This window comes from Malaclemys terrapin, chromosome 1, assembly GCF_027887155.1.
Source record: "Malaclemys terrapin pileata isolate rMalTer1 chromosome 1, rMalTer1.hap1, whole genome shotgun sequence".
Lineage (NCBI taxonomy): Eukaryota > Metazoa > Chordata > Testudines > Emydidae > Malaclemys > Malaclemys terrapin.
The window spans coordinates 245,315,438-245,341,268 of NC_071505.1; the positions used below are offsets into that span (position 1 = coordinate 245,315,438).

General features: G+C 38.8%; 1 protein-coding gene across 2 annotated transcripts in view; it reads left to right on the forward strand.

Annotated features, from left to right (window-relative positions):
• The first annotated feature begins 557 nt into the window (after positions 1 to 557).
• ANKRD10 (ankyrin repeat domain 10) overlaps positions 558 to 25,831 on the forward strand; it is a 44,869-nt gene continuing 19,595 nt past the window's right edge. Inside the window, exons 1-3 of one of the 2 annotated variants that reach the window (XM_054011326.1) lie at positions 558 to 2,078; positions 8,203 to 8,355; positions 12,487 to 12,578. In XM_054011326.1, coding sequence (XP_053867301.1) covers positions 1,878 to 2,078; positions 8,203 to 8,355; positions 12,487 to 12,578 — 446 coding nt within the window. In that variant the 5' untranslated portion in view covers positions 558 to 1,877. The remainder of the gene's footprint in view (positions 2,079 to 8,202; positions 8,356 to 12,486; positions 12,579 to 25,831) is intronic. The other variant, XM_054011318.1, reaches the window with a different exon arrangement.

The window sequence follows — 25,831 nt, forward strand, 5'->3', positions numbered from 1 at the left end:
TATTAGCTACACAAGACCACACAAAGTGGTTTATACTAAGTTTATACTAAGGTCACTTTCTTCTATGTTTGAAATACCTACAACAATAGCATTACTTGCCTCATTGGTATCGTGATAAAAATCAAGTAAGCCATTTTTAATCCCTTCCATCTTTGAAAAATAACGAACAGTCATCGGGAAACATTTATTTCCCCTATTTGAGGCATCTGTTCTGACTGAGGAGAAAAAAAATGCTAAATTTGAGATCATTAACTAAAAGTTGCTGCAATTTCAGTGCCAGTCTCAGTAATTCTAGGTGCTTTTGTAGATCCACAAGACTTGGGTTGGTGGGTTTTGTTTTGTTGGGGGTTTTTTGCACAATATCTGAATCTGATAGGCGTTTTGGAAGCCATTTGTTGCCCCAATCTTCTTTAAAATAACTTAAATGATTAATCACGCCATGGTAAACTTCTTGTATTTCTGCTGCTGTCACTAGACTTTCCTGAAGTGTGTCCTCTTTGATCAAAAAAAAAAAAAAAAATCTGATTTTTCACAGCATCTTTGTGTTTTGTACATTCCACATGAATAGCAACAGCTCTTCTCCTTTCATATTTAATTGAAAATGCTTGATGAGACAAAATACATTAAGCCATAAATTCATCAATTTTGCAAAGCCAGTTTTTATACCCAGGGACCTTACACCACTCATCATTTTAAGTACAATAGTCCTTTTTCCTTTTCACAATATCTTGGAACCGCCACCACCATATCATCCATTTTGAAAAATGGATGTTCCTTTTGAAAGTGCAAAATTCTGTTCTTGCTCAGGATCCAGAATTCTGTTTGGTTGTTGTGAGATAGCATTGATTTTATGGTAACTACGGAATATAAGTTGCAGCAGCAGCAGCACAATTGGATGGAGGAGAGATGGCAAGTGTGCATTTTCTCACCACTTCAAACACCAGCTGGACTATAAATAGCCTTGGCAGAATTCATTTTTTTCTTTATAATTCCAACCATTTATTTTTGAGCTTTATTCTATTTAACAATGTAGCTGTTCAAAGCTGTGGGAAAGGGAAGATCCGACAACGAAACTGATGGCAGTGGATAGTGAAAGTCAAAAAGTTAGAACTTTATGACAAACACAAATTCTCAACATCACGTCAATGGATACAAATTAAACAGCCTTAAAGCCAATTGTGATACGGTCTCAAGCAGCATTTTTCTAACTGTGCCTAGCACAGGTGCTGGAACTAGGGGGGCTCCCGCATCCCAGGGCTTGAAGTGGTTTCCATTATATACACGATTTACAGTTTGCTTCAGTGGCTCTCAGCGCCCTCACTGTACAAACGGTTCCAGGCCCCCCTTGCCTAGCTGTGAATTGCCATTAGCGATGGGTAGATTTGGTTCGATTCGGACTCTCCAGGAATGCCCGGAACTAATGCGAGGCTGCCCACGATCAGCCTGAGGCACCGTTCCACACCCGCCCTGCAGCGGCGCCTGTGACGCTTCTCTGGGCTGCACGTTGCAGCCCCCGGAGACCCATCTTAGTGCCCGCGGCCCCCTGATCTGCGAGGCCCTGCGCGGCACCGGGCGATCGGCCTTGCGTCATCACAGGGGCAACGCTCCGAGGCTGCGCGCGCTCCCTCCAGTTCCCGGTCAAGCTCGCGGCCCGGGGCCAAAGCGGCACCAACGGCTGGCGGCCTGCAGGCGGTGACAGGGGGAGGAGCCGCAGGAACACCCAGCGCTCGCGCGGCTCCCGGCCAACCGCTCCCCTCCCCGCGCGCTCCGCCCACGCCGCTCGGGGAGGAGCCACGCGCCCGCCCCGCCTGGTTCTTTGTGCTCGGAGTCGGTCGGGACTCAGCAGCAGCCTCGAGTCTCCGTCGCCCCCGATCACCATGTCGTTGGGAGTCGGCCCGGAGGCGGGATTCTCCAGCGAGGAGCTGCTGACCCTGCGCTTCCCCCTGCACCGCGCCTGCCGCGACGGGGACCTGCCCACCCTGTGCGCGCTGCTGCAGGGCTCGCCCCGCTCCGACCTGGCCGTCGAGGACTCCTTCTACGGCTGGACACCCATCCACTGGGCCGCGCACTTCGGCAAGGTGCGGCCCGGCCCGGCGAGGGGGCGCTGCCCCGCGGGACCCCCAGGCTCACGCGGCGCCATCTTGCTGTGCTCGCTGCCGCGGGAGGGGCGGCCCGGGAACCGCCGCCCGGCTCGGCGGGGGTCTCGGTACCGTCCGCGCCCCCCGGGGAGCGCCAGGGGCCGGGCAGTGGGGGCGCTCCCACCGGCCCCGGGGAGCAACGTGGGACGCGTCGGGCTCTCGTGGGGGCCTGTCCACGTCCCGGGGGAGAGCCAGCGGCTGCCGCGGCATCCTGCCTTCGCGCGGGCCCGGGGGAGGGACGGCGGCTCGGGCCCCGGCAGCCCGCTCGTGCTGGTGGGGCGAGGAAACGCCGCAGTTCACAGGGCCCGGTGCCGCGAATGGTCCCGGCCGGCCGGCCCCTCCCGGGAGCTTTATTGCCAGGGACAGAGCCGTGGCCCTCGGCCAAGCTTTCGAAAGGTGCCGGGGTCACCGGCAGCGGCGGCGGGAGCCAATGGGGAGGAGGAGGGGGCAGGTGCTCCTCCCCCAGCGCGCGGGGGCGGGGTGGGGGGTTGAGTTACCGCGGGCCCGGGAGGCCCCACCCCCGCCCCCCGGTCCAGTAACGGTCCTTCTTGCGCGCGCAGGCTCCACCTGGAGACTTTGCTCTGTTTTGGGGCCCGTGTTATGACGACCGGCGTGTGCATTGGGACGGAGGCGATCGCTGGGCGGAGCGCGGCCCAGGGGCCCTGAGTGTGAGCGGCGCCGGGGGGATCTGCCCTGACGGCTCCCTCACTGCAGTGCCGGGGAGGTGACAGGACGCGATGCGTCGCGCCACAGCCGTTGTGTCGTGTCTGGGTCCCCTGAGCCACTTTTGTGTTATAATTGCGGGCAGGACGTGGCCCCGTGTGAGGGAGTGCGGTGGCCCCAAAACATCTGAACGTTAACTCCCTTATTTCCCCCAGTCCCTGTTATGGTTCCCTCCCCCTGCCCCCCATCTTTTGTGACTTTTCTGTCTGCAAGCCTCATTCTGGCTCTTTTCTTTCTGGTATGGGGAGAGAGCAGCTGCTTGTGTCTCCAAACCATTGCTTTTTATGTCAGGCTATATAAGGTTCTTAAAGGAACTTGTAGAGGGAACAATTAGGCCTGCAAGCTAATGCTAGATAGTAACCAAAATGCCCCGTGGCCAGATGTCTTTAACGAAAATACTAAAGGGAATGCAGAATATTTGTTTGTATACAGTTTTGCATACAGATAGGATACATGAAAACATACCTAACATTTTAGTGCTCTTAGATTACTGCACTTTTGGCAGCATCACAAATCAGAGCAATTAGTCCAATTAAAGGAGGCTAAGCCTTTGAGGAGAGAGACAAGAGGGCAAGCCAACAAAGAGGATAAGCAGGATACCAGTAAATTAAGGAGCCTCAATTCAATTTTTCAAGGGTAGGGGCAGAGCTGGGTCATTAAACCTCAGTGAATTCCTTTGCCGTAGCAGAGCGTTGCTCTATCTGGATTTATGAAGAGCTTGTGTACACATTGATGTAGTATATTTCAATTACAAACCTTTTTTTTATATTTGTGATAAGGGAAAATAAAACATTTTAAATAGACATTATCAGATAATTAGTTCCTGAATTTGTCATCTAGTACAAAAGTACCTGGAACACCTTTCATTAGATAAAAATAAATACAACATGTTGCTGAGAAATGAAAATAGCTACTACTTCCATTGAACTTATGCACATACTTTTTTTTTCCTGCTCTTGTGTTTTCTTTAATGGAGCTTATTCTAGTTCAAAATTATTATAACTGGAGGTTGAATTAATTGCATTTCTAAACATATTGTGGATTTTAAAAATATTAGTTTCTGAAAAAATTAAATTACTGGACCTGACTCTGTTCCCTATTCTAGCCCCTTTCTGCTGCTCCAGTAGAGCAAAAAGGCCATAAATGTGACAGATCTTCCCATCCCAGCTACTGAGTCTCCTGGCATGGGGTAGTCACCCAGTGGTGCGAATCCAGCTCCTAGGCTACCCTCAACTCTGTGTAGGGGATGTAGCTGAAACATTATCGTGCTCTGGTCATCCCTGACTGGTGGAATACCCCTTATGGGTGCCAAAGCCATCAGGCGAACCTTAGAACAGCTTTCTTATGTATGTTGGGACTTGTGTAGAATAATTCCCAAGATTGTAGAGCCCCAGTTTGCACCTTTGTAGACACCCACTCCCTCCTGCTGCACCAAGCAGGTACTGGGCACAGAAGAGACTCTGCCCTGCTATCTTCACAGATCATTTAAAAAAAAAAAAATCAGGTGTTTTGACTAATATCAGTAAACAAGAACTGTCTTGTTGGTGACTGCCTCCACAAGGAAGCAAACTGAAAAGTTTAATTTTATTAGAAAGAGACTACATTTTTTTGGAGGGTTAGGGAGGTAAGGAAGGGATGACAAGGATCAATATTTGTAAATGGAAAAGGATAAAGGTAGTAGGAAGAGAAATGCAGTATTCTAGTTTCTAAGAAAGTATTACAAATAGAGCACAGTTCCAAAACAAAAAACAGTAAGAAAATGTATGATTAATTGTAGTAGCAGGTAACTATGCCCTGGCATTCATAAGGTCTGAGGGCTCATTTGCCAGTACGGACTTCCACTGGTAGGATTTGGTGTTGAAGTATGTTCATGAACATAAACCACAGTCAATCCCAAGCTGCTCCTTATTATCTTAGATACCTCTGGAGCAGTCACTGTTTTCTGTATATTCCCTGAAAACTGAGATATACTTGTCTCCTGGGACACTAATGGAGTCCTACAAAATCAACTACATCCAAATTAGTTAGTATTCAAGAAAATATTGTCTAGTTCGTTTATATAGTGCCTTGAATTACACTGGGTGTTGTACAAAGCTATAAGATAGGTCAGTATATAAAAGAATATATGCTCTAAATAGCCAACATCCAGACAAGGCAATTGAGGGCAGGGATACAGCACCAAGATAGTGGATTTTTTGAATGCTTTCCTTCTATATTTGTGTTTTTTTGTTTTGTTTTTTTAAATCCTTGACTAATTGGCCATATTTTTTCTATGACCATATCAGCTTGCCTCTTGCTTTTGTAATCCTTGACTGTTTAGTGATCCTTGACTGTTGTTGTTGGACTATTTTACTTTACTTGTATATAATTTAAGGTAAGTAAATTCTATTCCTCTTTGGGCTGTTTAAAAAAAATACATAATCCAGTGTCCTACCTTCCCTGTCCTGTAAATCCCTGGAACCCTCCCCATCTTCCTTGATTAACCCTGATTCTCAATCCCCACAGTAGCTATATCATGAACTTGGGGGAAAAATAAATAAATATAAATATAAATATAAATATAAATATATATATATATATATATATATATAAAACTTATTAAAGAAACCAAAGTTCTGGCCTCTTCCTGACTAGCAGCTACTTCCATTTTCTGATGGAGTTGGGACTCGGAGAAGCAGGACTCTCAGTCCATGAGGCAGAAGGCCTCGTGTTCTGACTAATGAAGTGCAGCAACTCATCCTCTCTATTATTAGACTTCTTAAAATTAGAGAAGAAGTAAAAAAAAAAAAAAAAAAGAAAAAAGAACCATTTTAAAAATCACCTTGTTAAGTTATAGGCTTTGAAACCATGCTAGTGTGGGTGACAGATCAACCTTAAATGCTAGAAGAAGGGCACTGGTTCTCCAATTCCATTGCTTTTTCTTTGGAATTGACAGACTGCAACTTACGTGTAACTCACAACAAGTGGTCATTGAGGTTTCCCTGCCTCTCTTCAGGCCAGTAATCTGGATTTATATGACAAAAAAAGAAAAATCCTTTGCTCTTGGCAAAATGAAAGAGTAACACTTTCACTAGAACCTTTAGACATATTAGCCTTTATGTTGCAAAATCTCTTACGGTTGCTAATGCTGGCTCAACTTCACCTTTGTAACTTTGGTAGGTGGGCCGCTGGCTGTCACTGGTGTCTTAAGCAAATTATTTACCCCTGCTTGATTATGGTAACCAATCAACGACATTGGGGGCCTTGGTGTGTAAACACTAGTGGAGGCAAACCAGTGTTGGTAATGGTGGGCAAATTTTGCAGAGTTCACACCACCACTACAACTGTATCTCTATTACAGCCTCTTTAAGTTCATTATCTCTCGATATAGCTCTTAATTATTACTGCAGTTTTTTTAGCATCTATTTATTTATTTATCTTTTCAAAGAATACCTTCTCCTGTGTTGAATGTTAGGGTTTGTGGGAGCTAGGTTCATTAGCAGTATACTTCTTTGCTCACCCCAAGATATTTTTATTCACCGATTCCAAGGCCAGAAAGGACCATTGTGATCTTCTAGCCTGACCTCCCATAAAACACAGGTCATAGAACTTCCCCAAAATAATTCCTAGAGCATATGTTTTAGAAAAACATGCATTCTTGATTTAAAAATTTGTCAGTGATGGAGAATCCACCACAACCCTTGGTAAATTGTTCCAATGATTAATTACCATCACTTAAAAATGTATACCTTATTTCCACTATGAATTTGTTTAGCTTCAGCTTCCAGAATTGGATCGTGTTATACCTTTCTTTGCTAGATTGAGAGCCCATTATTAAATATTTGCTACTCATGTAGATACTTATAGACTATAATCAATTCTCCCCTAAACCTTCTCCTTGTTAAGCTAAATAGATTGAGCTGTTTGAGTCTGTCATTATAAGGCATGTTTTCTAATCCTTTAATCATTCTTATGGCGCTTCTCTGAACCCTCTCTGTTGCATGGTGAGTTACCATATTTCCTTTATACCCAATCTTAAATCCACTGAGAGTTTTTAATGCGTTTTATTTTCTGTATGCCGTTCATACATCCTGTTTTCTCAGCAGAGAAGTACAGTTAGTAATCAAAGTTCTCTTAAACCTAAACCTATAAATTAATAAATTACAGATTTAATTTTAACTTTTTTATTAAACTGGTAGGGACAGTCACTAATGCTACAACACATTTGCCCAATTACAGTTGAAGTTTAGAAAATATATGTAGTGATCATGTATTTGTTAAAATTTTCAAACCAAGATGCCTGATTTTAGTCATTTGACTTGAAAACTTTGATCTACATGCTCTTAATCTTCAGAATAAAATTAATCCTAGTACAGTGACACCTAGTACAGTGCCACCTAGTATAAAACAAATGTGTGTTTGTACATAAGTAATTTCCTAGTGATTCCTGTTCCTGAAGGCACCAATTTATGGCAATTGCGTGACACAATTTTCCAACCACTTTTCTCTAAGCCATTACCTTTCCAATTCTGCTACTCCCCCCTCCTCCCCCACACACACTAATCTGACATCTTTTCAAAGCATTCTCAGAATTATTTTAAGGTCGAAATATTAAAAATTTCAGCATAGTATGATATGAGATTGATTGTCAGAATAAAGAGACACTGCCAACGTGATCATATTTGAAAAGGCAACCAAAAAACCCAAACAGATCCTTTTGCTATGTTACCAGTGACTGCACTACAGACATTTTAAATGGAAAGAATTGTAATACACATATTCTTCAGCATTTTGGGAGTATGAGTTTCCAAAACTGCAGGGAAATACTAAAGTAGAATTTTTAGTTATCATTCTTTATTGCATACTCTTCATGCGCCTTTCCTTTTAAACTTTCCTAAAAACATTTAAGTTCACAGTAGGTTTTTTTATTCAAAAAACTAAAATTCTAGCAAATGCTACTTGACAGTGTCTATTTAAAGTTGCATTCACAACTTTCCAGATCAGAAACTTAGCACCTTTTCTGACAGAAGCAAACAGAATACAAATCCCTACTGTAATCATCTCTAAAGTATCAGTTTTTTCCCTATCAAATTAATGGTGTTGGATTTGTTTAAAACTTTTTTTTTTTTTTTTTTCAAGAATTACATTTCTTTTGGCTATTTCTTTAGTGACTGAGAAACCTGGAAGAGTTGGTGAAGGCCCAGTTTATTATTTTGTTAGTCATGTTCAGCCTGCTTCCACTAATGGTCAGTTTAAACTGATATTGTTCCACTTTCTCCTTTAATTTAATCAATGATGTATATAGTATCGGGGTATATTTGATGGGTAATTTCTAATTTATTTTCCCCTTGTCTATTTTAAGCTGGAGTGTCTAATGCAGTTAGTGAGAGTTGGCGCTACTGTAAATGCCTGTACAACACGTTTTGCCCAAACACCAGCCCATATTGCTGCTTTTGGAGGACATCCTCAGTGCCTGATCTGGTTGGTTCAAGCAGGGGCCAACATAAACAAGCAGGTATGGATTAATGTTGGCTTTGATATTGGTTTAGTTTTTAAAAATACTTACATAGCTCTGGATCCACAAAGGGACTTGTGCTGTGATGCTGAGCGTTGCAGTGCCTAACTTCTAGGCACCTAAGATGTCACAGGAACAGTGGTGCAATCCACAAAGCCTGAGTTAGGTGTCTGAACCTGGTACACAATGAATGGGGAGAGATAGGCATCTTAGAATGTGATTCCCATAAGCTAGCTGGCTAGGCGAGGAGCAACCTAAACAAGCCGATGGGAGAGGTTTCTTAAGCTCCACCCTTTTCATGGAGATAGGCACCTCTCTGCAGCCTGGATGTAGGTGACTATCTCTGCTAGCGACCCACCATGGGAGGGTGGAGAGCGAGACTCTAAAGCCTCGTGTTTAGTGCATCACTTAGAAGGTGGGAGATCCAGGTTCCAGCCCCACTGCTCTAGTAACTCTGCCAAAGCTTCAACAGCAGAGATTGAGGTAGTCTCACATTGAAATATCCCATAGCTCTGGAGTTAGAGCACACTGCTTAGAGGTAGGATTTGAATAAGTGTCTCCTTTCAGAGTGGGGAATTGAACTCGGTTCTCCCACTTTCCATGTTGAGTAATCCAGTCGTTGGGTTGAATGTTATAACGTGGGTGGATTTTGAATGGTACCACACACCTGGATCGGGCCCCGAAAACAAAATAGGCATTCACTTGTCTTTCCCTTTGCCAGTTTGTGGATTGCTCTTGGACTTAGGTGGAAGTGAGGAAGCAGCACACCTGCCCATGGGCAGAAACATAGGCACCTAGGAAATATTTATGCTGAAAACTTAGGCACCGAGTGAGTTCAGATGCCTACAAGGTTAGGCAGCAACTGAGCAGGAGTTTTATGGGTTACAGTGAGGCCTAAAAACGGGAACTTAAGGACCTAAGTACCTTTGTGGCTCTGGACCATAGTCCTTAATGAAGGGTAGTTTGGAAAAGTTTTAATTATTTGTATCTCATGCTTTCTACAGTTAATGATTAAGTGTCTTATAAAATGAGATTTATAAAGAAATTATAATGACCGTTAGAGTAAATATGTTTTAACTCAACTGAAGATTTGAATAACCCATTTTTCTGCTCCAAGATTTGAGGTTTGGCTGCTGTTTTCAGTAAAACTGTCTTTATCAAGTTGCTGTGTTATTAGCAGCATGACCACAATTCTGTTGTTACAATGCATCTCTTAAACAGATAAGAATGTAAAACATACAACTGTAAGTCAAGCCACCATATCTAATTAAATCATGGAAACCACCAGTTAATGCAACATGATTCAATCAAAATTCCAACTGGTATTAATAGGAGCTGACTGGGATTATTTTAGGATGTACTTGTTTTCATAATATTTCTCTTCCGAGGCTAAAGGTCTTATAAAATTCAACAAGTGACTTCTTTAAACTTTTTTAAAAACCTACATTTTTCATCATCATAATATGGGTGGATGAATAGATTTTTATCTGAGCTAGTTAATCTTCATTACTATATTGTGAGGCTGGACTAAGATTTATTTGTGGTTAGAGGATGTATTAGGCAATGAAATTGTGTGGGTAACTTGTACTCTGGAACTTTCTTAACAGTAATAGAGACAAACAGTAATAATTACAGGTTTGTACTGTTGTGCCTTTGCAAAAAATGTGGTTATTAATGCACAGCAAGCATGACCATAAATTCCTTCAGTGCTGAACAATTTGCCATGTATATTCTAGCATAGTGGTTCTCAAATTGTGGGTTGGAACCCCAAAGTGGATCACAACCCCATTTTAATGGGGTCGCCAGGGCTGGCTTAGAATTGCTTGCGCCCAAGGCTGAAGCCCAACCCCTACCACCTGAAACCTGAGGGGTTTAGCCCTGCATGTTGGGACTCAGACTACAGGTCCCATGCCTGGAGCTGAAGCCCTTGTTCAGCTTTGCCACCCCACCTCACCCGGGTCAGTGGGGCTCACGTGTGCTCAGACTTCAGTCCCCACTCCTGGGGTCGTGTAGTAATTTTTATTGTCAGAAGGGGGTCGCGCTGTAATGAAGTTTGAAAACCCCTGTTCTAGCAGCAATGAAAACATTTATTATAATGCTGTGGAGTGGCAATTAATATAAACAGATTTAAAAAAAAAATCTACAGTGGTGGATCAGAAATTTTACAGTTGCATTGTAATACTTCGCTTTTAACAACAACAACAAAAGGGTTACTATCTGTTTATGCTGTAAAATATTTACCATAAAACAAATAGGATGTGCAATATTGTCAAGTTAATTCTGCTGTAGGAACTTTAACTTTCATTTTTAAATTTTATTTTAATTGTGCAACTTTAACTTCAAATGTAATTTTTTAAAAGAAAAAGTTGTGTGTGAGCATTTTAATATCCAAATGGTCTCAATTGTTAAGACAAATGGGGTAGTAGAGCATTCACTGAGGTCACATTTTACTGTTAATAGAGGCTTGCATGAGGGAAAGAGGTTAGCTTGTACCTTGAGGAAGGACTGTGCTATGATTGTTTCAATGAGACATGAACAATTTCCCACACAAAAGTTACCCCATCATCAACCTCTGGAGCTGTTGTTCAGAAATGTGCATTTTTGTTGTCACAAAAGGGGCTTAATTAGGATCTGCTATAACTGAGCATGCTCAAAGTAAGAACTGAATTTCTAGACTTATAATTTCATTATCCAACTAGCTTTGCTTGTCTTGATTTAGTGTGATGAGCCTTCCCTTGTAGTAACAATAGACTCATAGAAAGGGTATGGATGAGAAGTACTTTTTTCTTGCCATTGAACTGTACTCTGTGCAGCCTATTGGCCACTGGAAAAGAGAGGTTGGTTCTTCTTGTTGACCCATTCTATCTGGTATTATATCCAGAGTATTGTACCGAATAAAAAGAGTGATTTTGGAGGTAGGGAGAATTCATTAGTTTTCCCTTAAATTTGATATCAGATGTCCTTTCGAAAGAATAAAATTTACTTGCTAGTTTTCAAAATTCCGGGGTTTTTTAAAGTTCAGGGATGGGGAATAACTTTTTTCAATAGCAAGTGGGTTGTGTTTTCCAGTCTGATGTAAATCCCAACATGCTTGAGATTTTTCCTCATAATCTAACAAAACAAACCAATCATCTTCTAGTTAAATATAATTGTAAATAATTTCATCGCTCCAGAAGACTGTTTCAAAAGTAGCAAGTGAATAATAGTTATAATTTAAATGTTGCCACCTTAAGTACAGGATTTGCTATTAAACAAATGCTGTAAATAAGCACAATGATCATATTTTCTGTAGTTCTCTTAATCCACTAAATGTCTGTAATTAGAGTGGCATTACCACCCCACTCCATGGTCTCAGGAGTGTTGGAGGAATTTTGTCTGGGACAGCAGGAGAAAAAAAATTCCTTGACCCATTTAAGGAGCATACCTCTGTCTGCTCCTCTTAATAAGACATTCAGCCCTCTCATGGTCTATAAGGAGACTCTGGGTTGAATGGTAGGTCATAAGGCAGTAGCAAGGACTGTTGGCTCCTGTGAACTTAAGGGTTTTGTACTGGTGACCCCTTTCGCACAGCAAGCCTCTGAGTGCGACCCCCTCCCTTATAAATTAAAACACTTTTTCATATTTAACACTATCATAAATGCTGAAGGCGAAGCAGGATTTGAGGTGGAGGCTAACAGCTCGCGAACTCCCCCATGTAATAACCTCACGACCCCCTGAGGGGTCCTGGCCCCCCGGCTTGAGAACCCCTGGTTTATAAGCTTCTTCCCAACCCTGGGCACTATTCTGCCCTGGAAGAAGAGCTCCCCACCTCCACTTCTTGGGAGGAGAACCAGGTCTCTTGGGAGTTGCTGTGGAAATCATGCTAGTTGTGTTTTATGAAAAAAGGAATTTTCTCTTTCTGCCATAATCACGTGGCATTAGTTTCCTTATGAGGCATCCAAAATAGAGAAACCCAGAACAACCTTTACAACACTATTAAAGTAGTGGTCACATTCATAATTGGATACTGGCTACCTTTACTAATCCATTTCTTTAATTCATATCAGGAAAAAGACACTGAATGTTTAGAAATAATGTAACTTTATTTTTTTGGAGCAGTTATACCTGACAAAATGTGCTCTGTCTTTGCAGGATTATGTTGGTGAAACCCCTATTCATAAAGCAGCACGATCTGGTAGTATGGATTCCATAAGTGCCCTTGTAGCTCATGGAGCTCAAATAGAGTAAGTGGGGTTTTTTGCTTGGTTGTTGTGTGTCTAACTAACTAACATAGGATAGCAAACATAGATACTAATAAAACTGAAAAAAATCAGAACAGCAAACATCTTATTAAGAGAACTTCAGTTAGACATGTTCATTTATTGTAAAACTTAAGATTTTTAACATGTCTAGTAATAAAAAATATTGCACTTGAAGTGATATCAATCAGTGCAATATATGAAACAGAGTGTATATTTAAGTTATTAAAACCATATTTATCACACCTCTGTAAAATGCCCCCAAATTTTACATCTTGTCTGTTATGTAGTTATCTATTACAACACTTTACATCATATTAATGAATAAATTTACAAAAGAGCTAGAGCAAAGTTATTTGCCAAAAAAAGATTCACTCAGCTATTAGTGTAATAACTTTTGTTAGTATATATTGTGTATTTGCACTGTTAACTTTTTTCTTTAAAGGTTTATGTACTGCAAAAACATTCAGAAAATTTCACAAACTTTTGCAACTTACAGCATGGACAAAATGGATGCAGTTTTCACCTAGACATGTTGAGTATAAGCTCTACGGCTTATAATAATGTAAATACTTTAGCACTTTGTTTATAATTAGAACTAGCTTTTATTATTTAAATGATAATTAGTGTGTTTTTGTATTTTAACCTGAAATGTGAATCTCTGAGTTATAAGTGAAGTAAGAATCAGAGTTAATTTCTTGTTTAACCCTTTGGTTTCCATCTTACTGTTTTTTGTAATGCTGCATCAATGAAATCTGCCTTAATTAGTTTTTTGTTACGGTACCATATAATGTCCAGAAAGCATAATTTACAGGTTAATAATATTAAACACAACTGTCTTGCTAGTATAATGGTGTTCAATTAAAAATTGTTATGCAAACTCTGAGTAGAATTTTGACATGTTCCTTGAAATCAAACTTAATTTTATAAATCCCCATTTTGAACTGAACACATCTGAAAGTGAATGCTTGAGGCAAACTTGAATTAAAATTTACTGTGGAATTGAGGAAACCTTAATTATCATCATCAATTAGTAGGTGACCAGTTGATTTTGAAATTGTCCGAAAGGATAATGTTAAGTGGTATAGAACTTTATTATAAAGTACTTGAAATAAATAAGATTCTCGAAGTAAAATAAACTAATAGCACTAATAGAATTTTCCTTATACAAGCAGTACAGTTAAGAAAGACTGCTCTAAATTTAAATAATTGCATTAATCTTTCCTGATATTGACATGTCATTGTGCTGTGTAGGCAAAATATTGCTATAAACTTTTGTAGAGGGTATCTAACTTTAGCCAAAACTATTTTTGGTCTTTCTAATGTAATCTAAAGTGCAAAAGAAATAGTGCAGATTTATGACAATTTGATGTAATAGCTTACCAAATAGACAAAATTGGTAATTTCATTATTTGTACAGTGCTTTAGGTGTTTCATGGGGCTTTATAGACCAGTAAAATAATAGGTCCTGCTCTGAGGGGATAATAGTCTAAGGCCTCAGTTTTTCAATCTCATTTGCTTCTGTGGACTGTTAGTCTGCATGGACCCTAACTGAATGCAGTTGGACTCTGTGTAAGCCCACATGTTTGTGTTTGTAGATCAGTTTCCAGAATCAGTGCCTTAATTTGATTAATCAGTTTCATATGGAGTGAAATCCTGGGCCTAGTAAACTCAATGAGAGTTTTGCCATTAACTTCAGTGGGGCCAGGATTTCACTTATAGTTTTTCAAATTTAAATGGCTAAAATTAAGCCATATCCATATTTAAACATCTGAAAAGGGTATTGATTTTTAGGCATCCAGGTTTGAATCTGGACCCACAGTTAATGGTCTTGTTGATTATGTAACCTCTTGAAAATTCAGAATACCTTAAGTATTAAATTTTTATTCTTATCTATTCTGTGTCTTAAAGAAGAAAAAATTGGACTCTTCCCACTATGTTATACTAATTAACTCAACCATGGATATAGTAAATGAAATGATTGATTATATGGGATCAAAAGAAGTTTTATTTTTAAATACAGAATTAAACACATTGAACCAAATACACTGATGTTGTAAAGCAATTATTATGTCTCTGATTTTAGTTAACTGTGCCCATAGGTCCTGGTGGTGAACTTGGCCCTTGGTTCATAGTAATATGCACTACTTATTCTGTTTTCTATAAATAAATTCTTGTTTATTTCTTTATACAGTGTTTTTGTTACTAAAAACTGTAGTTGCATGAAGATGCAGAGAATACAGCTATGACTGCAGATAGGCAAATATAAAGACACCTGATATAAACAGGTATACAATGTATGCTGAATTTCACATCATTTACTTGTGTTGCCTGGGAAGTAACACAAGGATACTAAGACTTCATTGTTTTACTATGGACTTACTACTATTAGTAGTATAATATTTTCATCAGGATATCTCTTATTAAAGCCTGATAATTGAAATAATGCTCTTTTAAAATTGAGTACAAAAGCTAATTTGGGCTACCACAATGTTTGATAAGTTTTTACAGTATTCTTATTACTCATTAAGTTAAATTGGAAACTAACGGATGTTGACTGTATTTAATTTTATCCTTGCTGGACAGATAATGATAACTTTAGTTTGAATAAATTTACTTTCTTGAAGTTCTCTAAATTTACTTTATTTCCAGCGTAGTAGTTCACCACTCCTATAAAATAAATATAATATGTTGCAGTCTAAACTGGACTAAGATTTGCATTATTTCCCTAATTGATGAAAAAAAAATGGGTCTCCATTCCTATGTAAATTTTTAATTGTAAAACAATTTTAAATGTACCCCATTGAAAATAGTTTGACTTTTTTGGTGGTATTTTCTTTCTCATATTAGCTGAATCATATTCTGTGCACAGTATGTCCTACATCCATAGAAATGATTGCTTCTAACTATGGAATCTTGAAGAGGGGAAGCAGGTGGTCACAATGTCCTCATATGAGTGAAAAGGTTTGCTGTGTAACTGACTTATTAATGTGGATAATACCTTTTAAAGTAATCAATAACAACTGCTGGATTTTTATTAAAATTGCATAGTAGCACAATTTATATATTTGTCAAAATTGTGCACATTAAAAATAATGATGAAGCAAGTGTTCACAAAACTCTACAAAGAAAAGACTTCTTGGTGCCAGGTTTTCTTTTGCCCTGTTAATATATCTTTTCCACACCCAAATTTATTCGATAACTTCTAAAAATACACTTTTATAATATTTCATTCATAAAAAAATACCCAAATATAAATGCTGAACACGCAATGTTGGATAAATGGGAAAGAAATACACATCAGTATATCTGCTGTTATTATTGACCGTGATCATTTGAAACGATTTCTGGCACTTTGCATCTGTGCATCATATCAGCACATTTCTGATCACATCATTCTTTTTCCTGTTTGTATGAACAGTTCAGACTTCTGCAACTGCCATTTGAGCAGCCACACTGTACTACTTCAATGACTCAGTCTTGAGTTGGATTGACGGAAGAGACCCTCTGCCAATGGCCAATTGTTGCTTCATCTGTATCCTGCTATGGTGGCGAGAGAACTCTTCACTTGAGATCATGGCGTGGTTTGATACGTGTTCATTCAGATGAACACACTAAATCTTGCTAAGGGCAGTTGTTTTGCTTAAATTGACAAAACCGAAGAAATTCCACGTTTTTTTCCATACCATGTTTGTTCTTGAAATATTCAGATATATTGTTCAGAGTTCTTGAATACCGAAATACAAGTGAAAGGTTCATTTGTTTGAAGAAGAGTTCTGTAAAATCTTGTAGAAAAATAGTTTATATGTTCTGCTGTCAAAGCCTGGTAGTGATGAGCCAGTACCGTTGTCTATGGCCATTAAAGAAAAGTTACAGAGGAAAAAGTGTTTTCCTTCCTGGTTTGGGATAACTTAATTTGGTCTCCAAGGGAAGATATTGAAGTGCTGAGATAGACATGTCAATAGCCAAAGTCAAAATGAGACCAGTGGCTTTTGAAACTGTGAAATCAGTAGTACATCTGCTTCTGTTGGGTGAATGACCTACATCATGATGATACTTTATGCATTCAGCTCTAGTTGACACACAGGTTTCAGCTACTTTCTCAGCAGAATTGTTGCCTGATCTATTGATTATGTATTAATTCCCAGTTAGCATTCTGTGGTTTGCCAGGGCTCAGCCTCGAGCTCGAAAAGAGTTCTCAATATGATGAGAGCCCTGATGTGCAGAGGAAAAATACTTACACTTAGGAAGGGCCTTTTGACTTTGTAATATTTTTATTAATACGGTTAGCAAGATCTCTACCTACTTTACTGGGTTGGAATGTTTGTGATAATTCAGAATGATCAAGACCTCTGGCATCAGAGCATTCATATACTCACTCCATCCTTTGCGGAGAAACGCGAAGTATCAGTCATTATCTTTCTTCTCTTCATCGTTACCATCATCACCAGTGGGTGTCATTCTGCCTTCTCTCAAGGCACACAGGCCAGGATATAGCTTTTATATTGAATTATGATGATGCCCACTGTGCTTTAGTCCCTTTTCCTTATTTGAACTTCCACACCCTTCTTCTAAGGTGCCCCACTTATCATAGGCTAACTTGTTCATTCCCCTCATTAAGATTTACATCACTCAGTCACCATAATAACTTGTGGCTAGCATGTTGTTGACACCCTTTTGTCTGCAAAATCCCCAAAATACTCTAACCAGTTTTAACTTGTACATTGCAATATATAATTCCTAAATATCAGCAATGTGATACACATATTTGATGCAGCATTCTATCTTATGACAACTTCTGATCTAGGGTCAGTTACTGGATATGAATGTTACTTGCTTATATCAGGTGTTTCTTCAGGCCTGTGGCCTTGTCTGTCTAAACTAAATATTTTACAGGCCTGTAGGCCCTTTGTTATAACATAATTAATACTTCTATTTCACCTCAATCTTTTATCCTTGGCTACAGAACAGATTGGGAGTACATTTGAGTGAATGAATTCAGTCCTTTCATTATGTTACTAGCTTGGTGTTTATAGTACTTCCTCAGTTTATCATAACTTCCTCCCTCACCTTTGTACTGTTGACTTAATCTGCTTTTGCATTCCTCCCTTCCCCCCTCTCCCCCCACAGGTTTTAATTATTCTTATTTGGCTGCTTCCTCCTTTTTTTTTTTTTTTTTTTTTTTTTTTTTTTTTTTTTTTTTTTTGGAAGTACTGGAACAGGTTTTTTAATGGCAGCTTCTTTTAGATCCTTTGAGAAGCTCTCTGAAGTCTCTGTAGCCACATTTATCATCACATTCTTTTTAAGGTGAATTCTAGTTGGCATTTTAATTATTACTTCTTTTAGGATTTCCTTAGCCCTCATGCATGCTGGTTGTCTCATTTTACCATAAGAGATTACTTAATTTTTCCAAATTTTGCCTTCCAACAGTGAAACCACAGGAATGCTTAGATTTCATGGTGACAGATACCTTAGATAGTATAAAAGATCAGGTTATAAGATTTCTATCTGTCAGTCAGATCCTCATCAATTTTGAGGGGAAAAATCAAGATTTCTCCATTGGTTGGATTCTCTACTTCAGGATTTAGGAACCTGTTTCACATATAGGTCTGTGCTTGTCACCTAGCAGGTATATGGAGTTTCAAGTATGTGAAGTTGTTTATTCTTGGTCTCTTAGACTCCTGGTGCTCTGTAGCATGTGCCTACAGTTGCATTTTTTTTTTTAATATTCTTTTTTTCATTACCCAAATAATTTAACTATCATGCCTTCATTGTTGAATGGGAGCTTGCTATCATTAAGTATTCTTGATGTGAAATGCTTCTCCTACACCACTTCTTCTCCACTAGAGTATACATGGCAGTACTGACACTCAGTATAGAAGAATCTACTAGTTTTGTTATGCCCAAATACTTCTAATTCTTATTGATTATTTTCCATCTCACTTTCATTCAAATACTTCTTAGCACAGTGTTTCATATTTATGATAAACCACTACATAGTCCTTAGTTTGAAAAGGGTCTATCTTGTAGGTACCTCCTTTCCAAACTCAATTCCTTACCTTCCTTGTGGCATCTATACCTCTTAGTTACTTAAAGTAATTTAGGACATTATCAAGAAGATGCAATTGAAATCAAACTCAGTTTTGTTACACGGATCTTGTTAGGCCAATTTCAAGGAAGTTTTTGAAAATAAGTAACCTTAAACCTGACTCTATTCAGTAGAGAGAACAGACCATCAGGTTAATGTGCTCTTGGAGGCCTCTTCTGGTAAGTGGGGGCTGTTTCATTTTGGAGTAATGGGTGCTTTAAGATTGGAAGCTTTCTTACATCACAGTCCATTAAGGCTGGAGAGTCACACTCATTGATAGCTGTAGTCAAGTCAGAAACTGAAGGTGATTGGGCAGTGGGGCTTTGGCTTTGGCTCCACTTCCTGGGATCATGTAGTAATTTTTGTTGTCAGAAGGATGTCGTGGTGCAATGAAGTTTGAGAACCCCTGCCATAGAAGAAAGGAAGTTCTCCATCCAAGCAACAACAGAAACTTTTTTTCCATGCACCTGCCTGGAACTCCAGTGGAGAAGATGTAGTATATTGGCATAAGCCTAATTGAATTGTAAGCTAGTTTCTCATACATTTCTTGATTCTTTTGCTTAGAAAAGGGAGTTTAGATGCTGCTGTGTGGTAATTTGATAGATTTCCCCCTGCGCTTCCCCCCCCCCCCCCCCGGCTCTAGTGAGGTTTAAATACTTACTGGATTGATTACTTGAAGGTGCAGGTAGTAGGTTTCTGTCTTCAAAGGATGTTGGTGATCATGGCTCTGGCTTCTTGTAGTGTTTTTAGGATTCCTTGTTAAGAAAATGGACTTTAAGATGGAACGTATTGGGCTTGTTCTCAACATGCAATTCTTCAGATGGACTAATCCAGATGCAGGGGAACTTTTCTGTAAAATAAGTTGATAGTTACTTGCAACAGAGACCTCAGGATGACCAAGAGAATAATGATTTGAAAATGTTCAGTAGGGCATTATTTTAGCAGCTGCTGTGGTGGGGAAATACACCGTTGCCCATGAAAATCAGGTTCTGACTAGCTGTTTATAGGCCTGTGACAATAAGAGAAGAGGTAGAATTTGCTGTATTTGTTCTACTGATACCCTCTGCCTGAGTGTATGATTTTAAACTCATACCATATTTCACTGTAGCCCCTGTTGCTTTAATCTCTACAGGTAGTTTTTGCCAAGTTGGTTTTGTCATATTTTTGTCTGCAGTTCTAATTTTGGTGTTCTCAACAGGTTTGATAATGACTGAACTTACTCCAGAGAAACAACTGGCAAAGAAAAACATGAAGCAGTCACGCAAACATAGAAATGTTAAGTTTAATTGGTCAAAAAGGCTCTGAAAAACCTTTTGTGTCTGACTTCATTATAGTTTGCAGGAGGTATCTCTTGCATAAAAACCTGACATGCTTTATCTCTGACAAAAGCATATCTGCCCACTGCCTAGAAGTGCTTCACTGGACACTGTTTGAGAACCATTGCTTTAGTATATTAATACTCATATTTTAGAACAGTTTGTTTTTTCTGTCTTGTTTTATGTATGTGGCAGAGCTTGGAGGTTTTTTGGTTTGGTTTTCTTTGAGTTTGTCATGAGAGAGTTCTTGCTCATCAAAATCTTGCTCCTAAACCTTGCTAGTTTTGAACCCAAAAGGTCTTTTGTCAGATTAAATGTACATAATCACATCCACTCATCTTGTTGCAGAAGATATTCCAGTGTTCTCTGAATCTGAAAATCTTTCACTGCTAGTGGAAACTAGTGGATCTATCATTTGATCTGTAATTAACTGCCATTGGTCCAATTTTGCATTGTATATCTATTTCTTCACTTTCACTTGACATTAAAGAAAAGTTTCTCTAAGAAGATGACCTACGTCAATCATATCATTTGTTCTACTTCATGTAGAACAATTTTTATATTAAAAAGTCGCCTCTAGTATAACTTGTTTTTATATAGGCTGTTGTCCAAGGGAGCTCCACAGCACCTGATTCAGGCTTTCTGACACGAGAAATTTTCTTGGTTAAACTGTCTATCCATATGTTGCCAATGGTCTTCTCTGTGTATATTGAGCAGTGTTGAGGTGATGGTCGAAAACCATGCACAGCCTGTCCTTTGTGGCATGTAAAAGCTCTGCTTCTTTTGCAGCAGCATTTTTACTACTAAGCTTCTCAGGTTTGTGTTTTATCTTGATTTTTTTTGAGAACTATTTGCTTAGTAGTCTTTCCTGAGTAGGTTTGAGACTTAAAATACAACTTTATTGCCTTTCGATAGACACAAACAAACACTCCTTGCAATTTCTGCTTTGATGACACCTCCTTAACACACTTCCATTATGGAAATAAGTCTAACTTGAATTCCTAATCTGTCTCTAGTCCCTGAATAGCAGCAGTAATAATTCTTACTCTCTTCTGAGTTGCTAATGTTAAACTGGATGATCTACTTTGGTTCGTGTATTTGACAGAGCAGAAATGGTGGTACTTCATCAGTTGCATTTGTATCAAGTGGGTATTCTGTTGGAGCCTGGGTTTCTCTTTTACTCTATAACTTCTAGTATTCTCCTGTGAATGTTCCTTGGGATCAATTTGGCAAAGTACTGTGGTGATGCTGTAAAGGTTTTGTTGTTGAGCGTTGCTGTCGACAATCTGGGAAGTCTTTGTGATCTTTTTCTTTTTTAGCGGAGAAAGTCTTTTCCATTATGGTGCATTGCTTAGGTGAACAGATTACCACTTTGAAAACTATTGTAGGCCCATTTATCTTGTCTTTGAACAGTGCTTAGGAAACACTTATTGTGTAATACAGCATATGTGGAAAATCTGTCAATTTCTTCTGAATGTTACAGCTCCATGGTTCATAAGCTACCGTAGCCCTGACATAGATTAGTGTATGAGAATTGCCTTAGTAGAATGGCGCTCCACTCCTCCTTCTAGCACACTCTTTGTGGGGATGTGAGGGGAGACTGAGAATCTGGCCAATGGTTTAAAAAGTTTTAAAATAATTTTCATTAACATTTAATCGTCATTATACCATGACACTGGATGTGAAATGAAAATTTGGCACCAACTTCTCATGTCTGTGTGTAGAAGCCCAGTATGTATTTCTACCAAAACATTTCACAACTTCTCCAGCAAATCTAAAAGGCCATTAATTAAGAGTGTTTTTCCCTTTTCTACTACCACTATCTGAAGAACATGCATTTAAAAAAATTATTTTGCAACTTCTGTACTTGGACACCAAAGGGTTAAAACATTTTAAGTTTAGCATTTTAAATATTTTGCTTTAGAAACTTTAGGCTAGTATACTGATGATGTCTGTAGGAAAAGATTTTTCTCACTGTGGACATAGTGTTCTGATCCTTTTTAATCCTTGTCTCTGCTAACTTTTGTATAAGCATAGTACTAATTCATTTGAGATACAGCATATTAAATTTAAAGTAACTGAAGCCATGAGTTGATCAGTAGTTTTTAGCCCATACTATTTAAATTTCATCAAAGAACTTGACAATTAAATTGGCTTCAGCATGAAAGTAATAATGTTTAAAAGCCAGAAAGGCTCTGTGTCTCGTTGTTAAGGTGGTCACATGGTGATGGCTTAAACACAATGACTAACGTGCTACTGCACTCTATGTATGTTAATGTAACTTTTAATCTTAATGTTGCCTGCAAATATGTGATCCCTTATGATATAAGTTTCCTGTTTATGCACCATTGCCCGTTTAAATCAAACAGAAGATTCTGAAACTGTAAAAACTACACATGTCAATGTTTTACAGCTACGTAATTCGAATTGACTTGATTTTTTCAAGTAATCCTAGAAAGGGGGAGCATTCCATATAGAAACTGCTGAAACTGCCACAGGTGCTTCTCCGAAAACCTTACAGTTGTGGCATTGAATGTTCAGTATCGCTTCCTTTCTGCACACAAGGCATACTGTTGAGGTATTTGTTGCGGTGATTGGTTTTAATGCTAATCTAGGAATTCAGATATAGAATCTATAGATTTGCATGCTTTTGCTTACCCTAATTTACAATATCTACATTTTTATTTGTAAACTAACAATAAGTAAGTTGAGATCAGTATTTTTTAACAGAAGTATTACATTGATATACGAAAACTGTGGTTTATTTTCCTAGATTGTCACATGGCATTAACAAAACAGGTGATGTGATAATCACTCTGTAAAATGGTAGTTTCAGAGAATTTTATATATATATATTTTTATATAAAAAAGTTGGATTATTTTTTGTAGCAAACACTTGCTCTATTTTCTAAAGGATGTGACATTATAAGTGGAAGATTCCTTGAGGTACATCTTTTAAGATTTCTTACAACTATTGAACTCACTCTTTTCCCTGAGACAGCAAAAATCTGGTCACTTGCAGGAAATAATTTGATCAGTTTTCTTTTTAGTAAATTCAGTTGCAGCATGAAGCTCTTCAAAAAGTAAAGTGCTTTTACTGTAGGAGGAAAATGGAAACTCAATTGAGTGAAACCCACAAACCTCTATCATACCAAGAGAAGTTACAGTTCTGAGGACCCAATCTGTAGACATCTCTTGTTGCTGCATGCAGCAAAATGATCAGGTGAAAGGGAAGAAATCCAATGCTGAATGTTGTCCTTAACTCTTCAGGAGCAGGTATACAAATAAATGTATTTCTCAAGTCAGAGAATTTAAGCAGTTTAAATTCAAAAACATGCCCGGTTTATGTATACAATTCCTATATGCTGCCAAATAGCTCAAGAAATGTCAAATGTAAACAAGCAAACATTACAATTGTCCAGTTTTATTCATGTTTAGACTATACTTCTCATGGAATTAAATTTCTTGTTTGGTTTCTCCATCTTTTATATCCTCTTTTCTGAGATTTCTCTCTCCACTGTATTCATCCTTACTTTCCAGAGCAAAATGGAAATATCTGTCTTTACATTACATTAATCCAAGAATTTAAGTAAAGTCTTTGGGGAAATCAATGTCAGACTTGAAACATTTCCACAAGAAAGAACCTAAATTTTGCTCATTAATTCCTGCAAACAGATGAGTTGCTCTTAAATTGATGCCAGACAAAACTGTTCTTTAAATACAGAGTGAATTGACCTTCTGATTTAATAAAGAGCCACATCTAAAGTTAACTAAAAGTTCCTTGTCATATTTGCCAGTTCAGCTCTATGCGTCTCTCAGTAGGGTAGATGTTCCAAAAAGGAATCAGAACCTTCATGTCATTAGAGCTGCCTTTGTAGTTAAGTTTCCATTCTGCTCCTAAAGATGGACTGAGCTCCTTCAGAGAAGTCCTCCATTTCTTGGACAGAAAAAAGGGTTGTGTGGACTTGTTTTTTGTGAATAATTAGGCCAGTCTTGGCAAGTTCTTGCCTAGAGCAAGTAAACCTTTTGATAGGCAACTTAATGAAGACATTTTTATCATACATAATACAGTAAAAGTTTGAGGAATTTAACTTGTGACTGGGCTGGCCAACTTACAGTAGTTTTTCAAGGCTAAATTAGTCCCAATCTTTCTGCTTGACTGTTCTTCTTCCTCCTTTCCCCCTTCATATTTAGATTCCTTCTAAGGAAAGCATTTTGTGGTGTTTCTCACCCTCCTCAAAACTTTGTCAGTTGGGTAACAAATTGCTCTGAAGGGAAAGCATGTCCTTGTCTACAAGCCCAAGTTCATAGAATCAGAGAAATAAAGGATTGGAAAGGACCTTGAGAGGTCATCTAGTCTGGCTCCCTGGCCTGAGGCAGGACAAGTAAACCTAAACTGTCCCTTGGAAACCTCCAATGCTAGGGATTCCACAACCTCCCTTGGAAGCCTGTTCCAATCTTTAACTATTCATGTATTTAGAAAGTTTTTCCTAGTATCTAACCTAAATCACTTTTGCTGCAGATTAAGCCCATTACTACTTTTTCCACCTTCAGTGGGCATGGTTAACAATTGGTCACTATTTTCTTTGTAACAGTCCTTAACATATTTGAAGACTGTTATCAGGTTTCCCCTCAATCTTCTTTAGTCCAAACTTAACATGCTTAGTTTTCTTAGCCTTCATCATTTTTGTTGCTCTCCTCTGGTCTCTCTCCACATCTTCCCTAAAGTGTGATTCCCACAACTGAACACAGTACTCTAGCTGAGTAGACAGGAACAGTTACATCCTGTGTCTTGCATATGACACTCCTGCTAATACACCCCGCAATATTAGCCTTTTTTTTTTTTTTTTTTTTTTTTTTTTTTGCACAACTGCATCGCCATATTGACTCTTACTCAATTTGTGATCCACTATAACCCCCAGATCTTTTTCAGCAGTACTACTGTCTAGCCAGTTATTCCCCCATTTTGTAGTTGATCATTTGATTTTGTTTTTTGTTTTTCCTTTCTTAACTATAGTGTTTTGTACTTGTCTTTATTGAATTTCATCTTGTTGATTTCAGGCCAGTTCTCCAGTTTGTCAAAGTTGTTTTGAATTCTAATTCTGGCCGCTAAAGTGCTTGCAACCCTTCCCATCTGCAGATTTCATAAGCATACACCTCATTCCATTATCCAAGTCATTAATGAAGATATCACATAGTGATGGAACCCTGCTGAACTCCATTAGATACGTTTTCCCAGTCTGACAACGAATCATTGATAACTACTCTGAGTACGGTCTTTCAACCAGTTGTGTACCCACCTTATAGTAATTTCATATAGACCACATTTCTCTAGCTGGTTTATGAAACTGTCATGTGGGATTGTGTCAAAAGCCATATTAAAACCAAGATATCACATTTATAGCTACACCCCCATCCTCTAGGTCAGTAGCTTTGCCAAAAGGAAATTGGATTGGTTTGGCATGATTTGTTCTTGACAAATTCATGTTGGCTATTACTTATCCTTTTATCATCTAGGTGCTTAAAAATTGATGTTTAATCATTTGTTCCAATATTTTTCCAGGTATTGAAGTTAGGCTGATAGGTCTGTAATTCATCAGGTCCTCTTTATTCACCTTTTTTAAAGGTAGGTACTATGTTTGCCCTTTTCCAGTAGCCTGGGATCTGACTCACCTGTCCTCCATGAGCTCTCAAAGGTCCTATTTTGATGTATATTGGTTCCCTCTTGTTGCTAATATTAATTGTGTTGAGTGTCTGATCACCATTAATCTTTTTAGCAAAGACTGAAGTAAAAATAAGCATTAAACAGCTTAGCCTTCTTGATGTTATCTGTT